The sequence below is a fragment of the Ciconia boyciana genome, chromosome 3, assembly GCF_034638445.1.
Source record: "Ciconia boyciana chromosome 3, ASM3463844v1, whole genome shotgun sequence".
Lineage (NCBI taxonomy): Eukaryota > Metazoa > Chordata > Aves > Ciconiiformes > Ciconiidae > Ciconia > Ciconia boyciana.
This window is the reverse complement of record NC_132936.1, coordinates 63,091,591-63,104,874: the sequence shown is the minus strand read 5'-3', so window position 1 is coordinate 63,104,874 and position 13,284 is coordinate 63,091,591. Positions and strand designations below refer to the sequence as shown.

Genomic DNA, 13,284 nt, shown 5'->3' with positions numbered 1-13,284 from the left:
CTTCTCTATTAGCATTGGGAACTAACCAATGGCTCTTATCTGATATATTACCTCAGTGGAAAAGAATTAATGAAAGGGACCACCAACTGATTGTGGATGCACTTGGTGTAGCCCAAACCAATGTTTCTCTAGCTCTTAGTTGTATCCAAGCTCAACTGTGGATGCAATCTATGGTAGCAGCAATTATAAGAGAAGGTGAAGAGGGCACCTTACCCACTGAAATTCGAAAGGTAATTTGGGATAATGCAACTAAATTTGAGAAAGAATTCCAGTCCTGGTGGTATTTAGTCAATTTCACTTATGACCCCATTAGCAATAAGGCCACAGCTTTTGTCTTAACAATACACAATGCTTCAGTATATACCATATACCCAATCATTGCGCTGGGATTGAATCACAATGGAACTGTACTCTATCCATTAGAACACAGAGTATGGGCCCACCAAAATGGAAACAAATGGCAAACTGTTGATGTTAATGCATGCGTTGTACGGGAACAACAAGGATTTATTTGTGAGAGTAACACCCTCAAAGCCCAAGACATTTGTCTTGACACTGAACAAAATGTTTGTCATTTTGAAATACGACCTGATGAAGCCCCTGAAACTGTACTTGTGTATACTGGAAAAGGATGTGTTTGTATGAGAACCCTTTGTGATTTTATATTTGTAGATAACGTTACTGTAGATACAAGCAATCGCTCAAATATTTGTGTTTGTAACTTTACAAAAATTGTGGGATGTGACTTCAATTATTCAGCTCCTGTTACGTCCTTATCAATTGTTACAATCTAACTATACATTGAGTCGAGATTTATTGCCTACCCCCATCGGAATGAATCTTACATTGGTGAAGAAACTACTACAACACGATGACCTGTGTCAACTGCTAGAACGCATACGAAACAATGGACACAAAACTCTGATCACCGTTCATCATGATGCAGAAGAGATACACCATGTCTTGGAAAGAGTAAAGAAGGATGGAGAACACCATTGGTGGGAGACTCTTCTTGGATGGTCACCGACAGCAACGGGAGTGTTTAATCTTATGCTTCACCCAGTTGTTATTTTACTAACTCTAACATTAGTGTGTCTATTGCTTATAATTATATTGTATATAAGGTTTGGCACATGATAAAACAAATAACCCAACTTCAACCACCCAAAACATACAAATTAACGCATAACAAATAGCAGTGCTTCACTGTCTACTTACTGTGGATCTATAAGTGCATAAATTATCAATATACTATTTATGGCACAGAGGCAGAGGTGACCGTACCACCACTCTGTGAGAATAAGATGAATTGACTATAGTCACGGGGTGGAGTGTGACGGTGTGCTTCCCCTGCCCCGACCTTTATCTCCTGTAACCCTGCTTAGGTGATAACCACCAGCGGTGATTGTAATGGATGCATCTGGTCACGATGGCTGCATCAGCTCAAAGTGAATTCAGGAGACAGATAACAACACAATAGCCTAAGGGCTGACAGCAACAGCACTCCTGAAGAAATTAAAACCTGTGGTCGGCATGTAAATATGACTATGGGTCAATCATCTTATCCCCATAAATAGTGAGCAGCCCAAGAGCCCTTTGAGCTCTCCTGCACGGCAGCGGGCTGCACGCCAGGATCTCCCCTTGAGCAGGGACGCCTCTCAAGGTTACTCCTCGAGGTTGAGAGATTCCTTGCCGCAACAGATCCTCGGTAAGTGACTAATAGCATGCTAAACTTTGAAATCTTAGCTAAGTGATATAAAGGATTGATTGTGCATATATAATCCTTTAGATATAAACCGTTGACCAAGTCTGGGACTAGGACTGGATCTAGCCGCACCTAGACTCCTCTCTGAGAAGGAGTTTAGAAAGCAAGGGGATCCTTCCGAACCTCATGACTCAACGGGAGGGTCTCCCTGACAGTTTTGTCTGACCCTGTCCTCTATGCAGTAAATAATCAAGTGTGCCTCGCCATCGAATCTTGTTAAAACACTGTCGCATTGAACTTTGTTAACTCCCTATTCTGTATCAATAAACTATATTTTTACTTCTCTCTTACGAGTGAAGTGCACGCTCACTCCTTCCGCGACAGGACCACATCTCTTTAGAAAGTTTGTATACAGAGAAAGATATCTCCAAATGTTTTATGTATGATACTGCGCAGGGTTTTTGGCAGACCCTTGCCTAAGGCATTGCCTGTTTATTGGACAACTACTATATCCAATGGAAGAGTGAAGACTTTCCTTTAAAACAGTATCAGAAAGAAGCTATGTGGGATCAGCAGAGGGTAAGTCATTAGACAGAAGCTGAAAAGTAAAGCAGAGTTAGCAACAGAATTGCTTTAGAGTTGATACCATTTATCTTAAGGAAAAAAAACAAAGAAATAACAAAAGAGGCATAAGAAACACATGCTCTTGCAATCATCTGCTGCAGTCACATGTCAGCAGAAAGTTTCAGTTTCTAACCCCTAAGGTAGACTTTGATTTCATCAAAACATTATATGTTTAAATTTTGGCCAACTGGAAACAAAAAAAAAAAGTAAGGTTTTCAAGTTTTGAGTTCTCTGATGTAAAATAAAAACTGAGGAAAACTAGCACATCACAGAAATATTTTAAAATAACAAAAACATTACTTTGCTATTGAAAATGCAAGTATTTTCAATCATTGCATGACTAGAATTATAAAGAAGGCATCAAAGTATATTTTCGATCCACAAATTATGCAGAACTACAGTTTCAAGGTTTTAAATGGGGAAAGAAATTGAGCAATGAATGCTGCAGGTTTTTTTCCACAGTAATTCCACAACACAAAAAAATGTCAAGATTATGACATTTATTTCTCCACCCATGAGGGAAAAGGCAAACAATTCACATTTTTTTCATAAAATGAAAAAAACAGTTAATATTTTGTTGTTCTTACAGGCTGTCAGGTTATGACAATCAATGACAGAATATGCAAACTGAGGTACCTAATAAACTCTAAATAGTCTTAAGGAGCATCTAGGCTGGTTACTAGAATTCTTTCAGCTGTGGTAATGTTTTTTATATCTAATTAATAAGTGCTTCATTCATACAATTTATAAGGAAATTACTGCTATTAAGACCAGTGCTAAGTCAGGTCTCACTGATAAACCAGGCCAAAATCCTACTGTTTCAAATATGTAGGTTTAGAGCCTTATTCTCTGTTTCTAGGAAAGCACACTCTATCGTACTAACTGGATTTCATTTGGTGCTCTCATGAGTGTTACAAAACTGAAAGAGTTATTTTAAAAGGGTTCCTTGACACATTTTAAAAAGATGCCCTGTCATTAGTGAGGAAAGATTCAAGAAAGCTCTACCTGCTCTTTGTGCCAGGACATGCTACACAACCCAAAAGACGCCTTAAATTAGCCCTGAACAAGCAGCAAGTACTGGATCCTGCCTGTAACTGGCATTTAAGTCCATTTCTTAATAGTGAGCTACAGTGGGGTGTCACCAAATACAGAGTTTATTTGCATAAGAAAAAAGGTTTCACGAACACACATGAGGCAAGGTCTCTATCAGCCTATTTCTCTTTCTGACAGTCTAATCATCTTGATTTCATCTTTTAAGGTATTAGCACCAAGGGCTACATTCCGTTTTGACTTATGATTTTTGTTACTTATTGTCTTACCTGCTTCATGCTCAAAATAGTTTGAGTCATGAGCACATCTCGCAAACTGCAGCTCAAACATGGCATGTGTATGTCCAAAGAATGGAAATAAAGCATAAGTAAAACAAGCAGCAGCTTAAGACCATGTAACAACTCGACCATGTAAAATACCCCTTATGCTTCATCAAAAGTATGCTGCCATCACAATGATGGTATTTGCAGGGATTTCTTATCAGATACTTCCCCATACACTGCTTTTGCTTCCCATTCTGGAATTCTCATTACTTCAGTGCTAGAAAATTCAAAAATATCAGATAATACATGTGCCATAGACACACATGTATAAGGACACACATTTATTTGAGACCAAATGGTTCAGTAGGACTGTATTTGAAAACCTCAGAACTATAGTCCCAGCAAGTATTTCAAAGAATTTTTACCTCATGTACTTGAAATTTGCTCAGAAGTTTAGACATCAAACATTTTATATTTTTAATAATTCTTATATTTTTGTTATAATTTTATATTACTATCTAAAGTTCTTACCTTCTGTTTCAGTGAGATTTAAACGCTGATGAAAATCCCTTATTGGCAAGCCCTATAATTATAAAGCAAAACCAGTGAGTTTCTATTGAGTGTTCTACAAAGCATATTATGAGCCACTACTACACCTAAAGTACTGAATGCAACATCTGCCTTGCATGTTATCCCTATACAGAACTCACTGACATCTGGAGAGAGGCTACAGAGAATTTGCAGAAACAAACTGTTTTTGCCACAAGCAAATCTACAGCCTTGAAAACCACAGCCCAAACACACAACATTCACAGAAAGGAAATTTCAACATAATTAAGTGAAGCAAGCAAGAACTGAATGCTTTCCCCACCAAAGCTTGCTTCTGTGGCATCTTCCAGGCTCTTCAGAGCTGAATATGACTCTACATATGCAAACTGAAAAAATGAGTATACAAATACAGGCTAGTACCCACTAACCCCAGCCAAGATTTGATTTTGAAACCAATGGTAGGGGACTGCAAAACTAGTGGGTGAAGATAAACACTGGAGAATCCAGAATTTCACTCTCTGAATACAACACAGATGTCTGCCTCCACAACTTTAACAATTTCAGTATTTACCTCCGTCCTGCAGGAGCAGCCAACGCTCACTGAAAAGGCTCTTTGTCCCACCACAGAGCATTCAGAAGGATGGCTTGTTTCTTTGGGATGGTGGGGGGTGTAAACAGGATTCCTTAAAAGATGATTTAGGCGTCCATGTGTTCCGTTGTTTGGGGCTGGTTTCAAATCAAGCAAATCTATAAAAGAATTCAAGTGATATTAACAGGATAAGAAAGACTGCAATACACTGCTGCTTGTATTGTGATTACAAGTATGGGTGAGTCAATAAAGCTGCACTGCTTGCTGCTCATAACACCCGAAAGGGAAAGCAATGTAATCCCTTTAAAAGGAAGCACACATATTCTTAGATAGGGCAGTAGTCTGCTTGTAAAGAGGGACAGAACAAGCACAAAAAATGACAGAGGCTCACATCTGAGGAAAGTGAACTTGCAGCATCCAAACTTGCAGTGGGGGACAGAATGGTAATCTCAAACACATGAAGCTAGTGACTACATAACATTGAAACTTTGGGGAATAAGTTTGGGGGCTTTTTGGTTTGGTTTTTTGTTGTTTTCAGTTTTTTTAATTATCTGGAAATTAAATACAGAAGCTTCAGTTAATAAGCATCACTAAAGGGTAGAGCCACAAAAGAACCTAGACAGAACATAGGTTCTGCTTGTCGCTTAGGTCTGAAATGTTAAGCTTCAAAATTCTCAAAGTAGTCTAACCACAAAAACATCTCTACCCCACAAACACCTAAATCTCTGCCATTAAAGTAACTCAAACAACTACAAGCTGCCTACCACCAATGCTCAGAGACACTTCAGACACCTTCAAAATACTGAATAGATCAAGCCCTATTTCATGCTTAATCCTTGCTAGCATCCATAGATTTTTTGTTCCTCCACTTAACTCATACTGAATCTATGAAATAAGATGTTTTCAAAACATAGCAGGTGATGAGACAACTTGTATCCAAAAGCTTGGTGTCTAGATCACTCACCTAGAGCACAAGAGTTAGAGCTGAACTTCCTTTCCTACATGGGGAACTGAACACATTTCTCCCTGCACTATGCCACTCAGATATGTTAATGTCATTCCCTCCAGATGAAGCTGTTTTGCTTTGGAAAGAAGAATAAAACAACCTTTTTAATCCTAGCAGTCCCTGCTCCAATGAATACATCACACAAAGCAGTGAAAACCAAATCAGAACCAGTCCCAGAACTCAGGTCCCTACTTCAACAGCTAAATTACATTGTAATGTTCCTGTTACTTTGAGTGGAGTATCCAGGAATTCACAATGCCCCAGAAATCCCCAAGTCTGGCAATTTGAACACCTCGGAAAACATGAGTTGAAATTTCCCAATTCAGACAAGACAATTAGTTGTACATATCTGGTGCTCATGCTTTAAGTGCTGAGATGCTGGAAAAATGGGAGACAGTATCTCTTCTCTGGCTGCACTTTGCAAGAAGGTGCAGTCAGGCACCTCCATGAGAAACCCTAGAGCCCCAAACAACAAGTGAAAGAAGATGCCCTTCTGCGGTCCAGAAGGCACCTAAGCTTCCAGATAGAAAATGAAGTGAATGTGCTGGCTTTTGTACATCCTATTCTTCTAATTCTTTTTATACAGGATGGAGGAAATCTAGACCTCAATGACTGCACTTAAAACATCTGATCTGTCACTGGACTTTCTTTGCTGACATGCCAGTAAGGGCTCTACCCCTCCCATGCAGCATACACAGAACAGATCAAGGGGGTACAAGAAGGTGGTTCAAGGTCAACCATGACATGAGAAGACAGCAAAGCATACAAGGCTGTGAGGGACACGCTTCCTGACAATGGCCTGTTTCCTATTCCAGCAAAGAATTAAAACACATGGTTTAAATGTGGTATACCTGAATATTGCCACTGATCTCAAGTATGTGCACTGCTCCCGTTTAAGTGTTTTCTGGATCAAACCCTTTGGTAATACTTTGTCTCTCACAGATGCAGATGTTAGAGCAAGTATAGATCCTGGTAAGAGAGAGAAGTAGGCCGGAAATAATGGAAAACAGGTGAAGACCTCAAGGGGAATAAATGAACAGCAAGTGGTAGAACTAGACTAGTTGGAGAAACCATGAAATACAGAATGAAGGAGAACGGACAAAGGAACAAGGAGTCACAGTAACATTGTGTTTGAAAAGGTGGAAAAAAGGAGGGCCGCAAGGTGCTTAATTTTCAGAAAGAAACAGCACTTCTCTGGTGCAGTGTACCGTACGGTGTCAGAAAATAAAGTGAAGAAATCTATATATGGAGTGTGCTGTTTGCGATATTCAGATACAGAAGCAGACTGCATATAACAGAAATCAATTATGAATTCTAGAGTGACACCAGAGGGGTGAGAAATGGGAAACCTGACTACTGAAGAGACAAATAGCTCTAGGGCGAGACTCCAAAGCACGGGACTACAGACTAACAAGACAGTTACAGTCCATCAAAAGACAAAAAAAAGTGTATTTGAAACACCTGTTGTATTAGACAATGAGAATGGACAGGGAAACATCCAAATCTAGTATTAAAAGATACAATACATAAATTGAACAAGTGACACATACAATGATGAATTTGGGAGGAGGTTTATTATACGAATCAAGTAAACAAAAATTAAAAAATCTAAATTTTATCTGAATTAAAAACCTATTTATATCAAGTAACTAAAATTAAAAATTTGGTAAAGGAAAACAACAAATAAGAAAACACATGACAAAATACAAGGAATTGTTCAAGTGCATAAAAAGCAGAGGGGGTGACTGACTCAAATTAGCTGCCTGGCAGCTGCACCCATACCCGTTACTATGCTTGTTATTTATTGTTCTGCCTGAATAAGGTCACCTGAGTGATTAACCTGATAAAGCCTCTAGTTAGATATGAGAGAGAAATATCCCTTCTTCTTGATGGTAGAGAGATCATGAAGTAGTCAGTTTTAGTAGTGGTGAGTCAAAGTGCCAGCTCTGGAGCAGCCAGAGAAACACACTGAGTGACCAGTGGAAAGGAGAGATCCAAGGTGGCCTGACCAGTAGATCCTAAACACCCATTAGTCATTTAGAAGCTGGACCTCTCTCAGAAAAAACAGACAGCTTTTTATTAGTGAAAATCAGCAGCAAGTCTTAAGGACAAATTTCTAAGGACACTTAAAAATCTGTTATTAGAAGATTTACAATGCCCAAAAGATATTATACTTTACTGAACAAAGATGACCCCCATCAATTGTACTTACCACACATTAAATTATATACTTCAATGTTTTCAAATGGATCAACTTGAGTACGGAACTTGAATCCTGGTCCAAAACCAATAAAGATAGCCTAGAATTTACAGAGAAAAGTAAAGTGGAACTCTGTTTAAGACAAGTTGAAATGGAAAATATCTTCAAACTCAGAGAGTGTTTTCTCACAATAACTTAATCTTTACTTTACAAACATAGTATGGATCAAGTCAAAAGCATGTTTTTTCTTAAAAAAAGTAAATGTATAAGAATAATTTTAAAAGTAATAAAAGAGTATTAGGAAACCTGATTCTGTCTCATTGTTGCCTTTAAAAAGTTGCTGCCAGCCATTTATGAAGTCCCTTGCTCTTCTCTGCTTTTGAAGAAGTTAAATTCATTTTTTTAAATGCTTTAAGAGTTGTAATGGAAATATTCACCCAAAATAACCATCACATTTCATGTCCTGTAAACATTTTGGAAGCTTTTAGGCTTAAGGCTATTAAAAAAAAAAAAAAAAGGCAATGTTTTAAATGGTTTAAGCAGTGGTAAGATCTTAGGCTTCTATGTCTGGTTTGCAGCTGTTCTTTCTTCTTTTTGCACCACTTCCTGAGCTGTACTGACTGGCACAAACTATTGTGTAGCCATACAGTGAACCTGATCCAGGAACGCAGCCAGCTCAGAAAACTTCTCTTTTTTCCTGCTGGCTCTTTTCCTTCTGGTTCAGTTCCCCGACCTACTTAACTCTGCAGCCACACAAAGCTTACACTAGCACAGGGCAGGGTTTGCTGCAGGAGTAAGAACAAGGAGACAAGGGCAGCAAATGCTTAAACCCCAGTGCTGCCAAAAATATTGGTTTTAAACTTGCCCTGAGATATTCAGCTTATTTTTAATTAAGTGAAACAGATTGCACCCATCTGTGGTGGTATCAAGATACTGAATGAGTGATAGATGCTTTGCACTTTGTAGCATCTTCCTGGGTAAGATCTCAAAGCTCTTTGCAAACAACGCAATTGTCTCAGATTTCATAGCTGCGTGGCAAAAATAGAGGCTAAAAACTCAACTCTAACTTGTTTTTTGAGATTAAAGCGTAAGGCAAATTGTCATTCTGTAACTGTTGATACTAAAATCTGTAGGCTAATAATTTACTCGACAAGCCTAATTTGAACCAGATGAGGCAGGAACATGCTACCTCCTTTCTGTTGAACTACTTAATTACACAGTATGAAATTTATGCTGCTATAATGTTAGCCACAAAAGGATAAATTATACCTGTTTTAAGACTAATTAGGAATGCTATGAACTGACAATCCCAAATCTGGCAAAAAGTTTGAATCGAGTCAACCTATTGAAAAAAAATTTACACAGTCGTACTCTAGCAGAGAGAGGATATACTAAGCTGCCATTTGGCTTCACGTGGCCTTGCTGGTTGTAACCCATTACTAGGTACCCTATCAACAGGTTTTCCATTGTCAAAGTGGGGAAGAAGAGTAGGCCTAGAAGGGTAAACTGATACAAAATTAACGCAGGTTTTGGCTAACAGTTTTTAAAAAAAACAGTGTGACCCCAACACTACATAATTCTACAAGACATGAAAAATAAGGCTTTTAAGATAAATCTGTGCTTTACATGGACTACATAGGTCTTTTCATAAAACTTGTTTTCAGTAATTTTTTGAATACAGGGTTCTCTCTTTATAGATGTGCTTACACATATTTACTGTAATAGTACCGGGTACCTCACAACTGTTAGTGGATTTTATCCTGAAAATAGCTTTTCAGAATGAATAGTATTGTCTTTCTTTTTATTGATAGCAGAAACTAAAGCAGAGGATGGGTTAAGTGACTTCCCCAAATTAGATGGAGCTGACTAAGGATCTGATTTCATGTTTTCCTATGATCCCTTCCCATCTCATTAAAGAGAAGAATTTAGGGACTCTCCTTACTTTAAACATGACTGACATGTTCTCTCCTGAACAGACTACCTCAAAACAGTAATAACATAGTCTATCATGACGCAGTAGAATTACAGAGTTGGGAGATCATTTAGTCAACTTTTGCAAAAGATAGAATCAAAAGTAATGATGTTATTTCTGAAAGCTGCTTGTCTGACCAGTCATTAGGTAATTCCTGTGGTGGAAGCTCCGCAGACTTCCAGGGCAAACTGTCATACTCATTAATGGTCGAAAAAGTTTTCTAATAACCAAACTGACTCTTCTTTATTGCAGTTTAAGCCTGCTGCTTCTGTTCTTAGGCATCCCCGAAAAAAAGAATGGACTACCCTTACAGACCAGGGGACTGGCTGGCTAGGAAACAACTTTGCTTGCAAGGGCCTGGGTGACATAGTGGACAGCAAGCCGAACATGAGCCAGCAGCACACCCTGGCAGCAAAGAAAGCCAACAGCATCCCATGCTGTATAAAACAGAAGCTCATCCAGCAGGTTGAGGGAAGGGATTATCCGTCTCTACTCAGCATTTCTTTAGGCCACATTGGGATACTCCATGTCCAAAATAACAATGACATCAATAAACAATCATCACAAATTCAGCAGAGGGCCCTCAAGGTGGTTGGGGGCTGAAGCTCTTTGCCCTGCAAAGTAGAACAGGGCTTGTTCAGCATGGAGAGGAGACTGCTTCAGGTGGACCTAACAGCAGTCCCCCAGGACCTACAAGGTGGTCATCAAGGAGACAGAGCCATGCTTTTCAGTGCTACGCAGTAGGAGGCAGAGAGACAACAGGCATAAACTGAAACAAGAAAGGTTCTGGCTGGCTATAACTAAACACATTTACACCATGAGGACAGTCAGGCAGTGGAATGGTTTGGTTAGAAGTTGTGGAGCCTCTGCCCTTTGCAGTTTTGAAGATGCAACTGCATAAAGCCTTGAGTAACCTGGTCTGATCTCACAGCTGACTCTGTTTTGAGTTGGAGGTGGGACTAGAGACCTGCTGAGGTCCCTTCCAATCTGAATTCTCTTATGATCTACCATTACTGTATTTGAGGATTTGATAACTTTTCTCTTTTCCTGCTTTTAATGTTACAACAAAACAACTTGGCACAACTTGATACTCTTACCAGCACAGTGAAATATCGGGGGTAAGTCCTGTTGGGTTTTTGCCCAACTCTTAACGACAATGGAATGCCACCCTGTGTGGGTTACCCAGCACATCACAATAGCAATCATACCAATGCTTGATTTCTTTAATTTCAGATGGAATGGTGTCACAGATCTTTATAAAAAAAATCTCAACACCCAGCAACCACAATATTCAGAAAACAGACAGAGCTAAAAATAAGAGCTAGCGTAAGTTTTCAAGTCTCACCTGCATACTGGGGAAGCGATTGTCTGAGCCATGGAATCCACCTGTGCAGCTTTTAATCTCAAGTGGTTTCCTATTAAAAATTCACAGTTTATATAACTCACACTTTGCAAATCATATCAGTATAAAATACATTCAGTGACACATTGTTTACTTGTCTATTTAAAGATTTTTAGGGGGTTGTCCTTAGGGAATAGAAAGTCTTTAAGCTCTGGAAGAGAATGCCTTTAAAATCAGAATGATAGTTTTCTCTGCAAATGTTATCCCTTTGGAATTCTTAAGTGTCCACCACAGTCATTTAAAGTCAAATATCAGATGACATATGAACAAAATGTTTGTTCTCAAGATAACAGATTTTCACTTCACTGTCATTTGGGTAACAGAACTTTATAGTACTTTTTGCAAGTAGTTTCTTAAGGGTTTTGTTTTGTTTTTAATAATAAATATAATGTAATTTAGAATATTCAGCTGGGCATCTTACAGTCTAATAAAAACAAATCTCCAGCATATGCCAGGTCCATACATATGATTTAAATGTGTACAGTTCTAGTAACCCAAACCTGATTTGCATGACTTGCACACGTTTACAGTGTTATACAACAGGACTTACTGAATACATGGACTGAAAAACTCTTTCATGAGGAAAGCCCTAGAGTATCATAGAGGTGTTCCAAATTATATTATTATAGCAGATGCCATTATTCTGGGAGTTGTAAACTCATTGGTCTCAACATGTAAGGTAATTAACAATAGTGGGTTCAGTAAGTTCAATGTATGCCAGTGGATCGCTCACAAGACTGATTCAACTGAGTAGTTGTGCATGTGCTTAGCTTTCCTGACTCACTTTGGAAATTCCTAAAGCACGGCAAGATGTGCTCAAGTATCTGACAACGGGGCCTTAGTTTCTAACGTTTGTGTCACAAAGCCTGCCACTACCTGCATACTCAGCAGGGAGAGTATCTATAGCTGCCAGTTTAGAACTGAGCCTCCTCAGGCCAGCGAAAGCTGCAGAGAAAAGCATGCATTGTTTCTTTGCAATGTTCCTTTGCTATGACAAACAAAAATACCAGGCTCCAATAGCTATCATTGAACTCTAAACATCTGGAAGAGAAAAACTATGAGAAAACAAGAAATTATTTGCTGTATAATCAAGCACTGAAAACTGTAACTTACCTAGCAAGCTGCCATTGGGAGTCTAAATAAAAGTGCAATGGTTCAATTCGGTCGTTATAGGAATAATGGAAACGCTTGGGTAACAGCTGTTTCATATAAGCTTTGAAAGGCTGATTTGGTTCTATGCACTGAAACGTTTAAAGTAAAACATAAAATGTACATTTCACAAAACTTTTGCTTATGTCATGCACAGTTCTTATAAAGCACTTCAATTGCAAAGGGTCTGCAATAACTTCCACTAAGGACAACAGGACCCCATCAGGTTTGGAGTCATATGGTCTGGGACATAAATATTAATAACTATTTAAATAACACATACTGACTGGTTTTGCATTCAATAGTTATTAGAAGAATATTTATATTGATTATGGACATAACTTACTCTTTTTTTTTTTCTTACAGCCTACAATTATACAGTACCAAACAGTACTGCTTAGAATTAATACAGAATTACACTGAGACATGAACATTGTGATACTTTCAAGTGGTAGGAGACTATCCAGTGCAATAATTCTACAGCTCTGTAACACAGAAAGTAACAGACATTCAAAGGTTTTTTAGATTGGTCACTCAGGGACAAATAGATTTTTCTACCAACTAAGATGCACTCATGATTTAAAAAAAAAAAAAAAAAAGAAAAAAACCACAAAAATCCCCAAAAACCACAACAAAAAGCCACCCCAAACAAACAACACTCTCCCTTCCCTCCCCCCCCCCCTCCACTGTAATACTGGAATTTCTGAATAGTGAAGTCATCTATACAAACAGCACAGCTCTCACCGACAGCAGTGTCTGCACAACTGAGAGGAAA

The 13,284-nt window shown here is 38.6% G+C and overlaps 1 protein-coding gene across 2 annotated transcripts in view; it reads right to left on the bottom strand.

Annotated features, from left to right (window-relative positions):
• The window catches only part of ENPP1 (ectonucleotide pyrophosphatase/phosphodiesterase 1), an 86,137-nt gene that overhangs the window by 14,347 nt on the left and 58,506 nt on the right, over nt 1-13,284 (bottom strand). For both annotated transcript variants that reach the window (XM_072855874.1, XM_072855873.1), the window contains exons 15-19: nt 12,474-12,601; nt 11,304-11,373; nt 7,999-8,086; nt 4,763-4,938; nt 4,174-4,225 (exon numbers count right to left, since the gene is read on the bottom strand). In XM_072855874.1, coding sequence (XP_072711975.1) covers nt 4,174-4,225; nt 4,763-4,938; nt 7,999-8,086; nt 11,304-11,373; nt 12,474-12,601 — 514 coding nt within the window. The remainder of the gene's footprint in view (nt 1-4,173; nt 4,226-4,762; nt 4,939-7,998; nt 8,087-11,303; nt 11,374-12,473; nt 12,602-13,284) is intronic.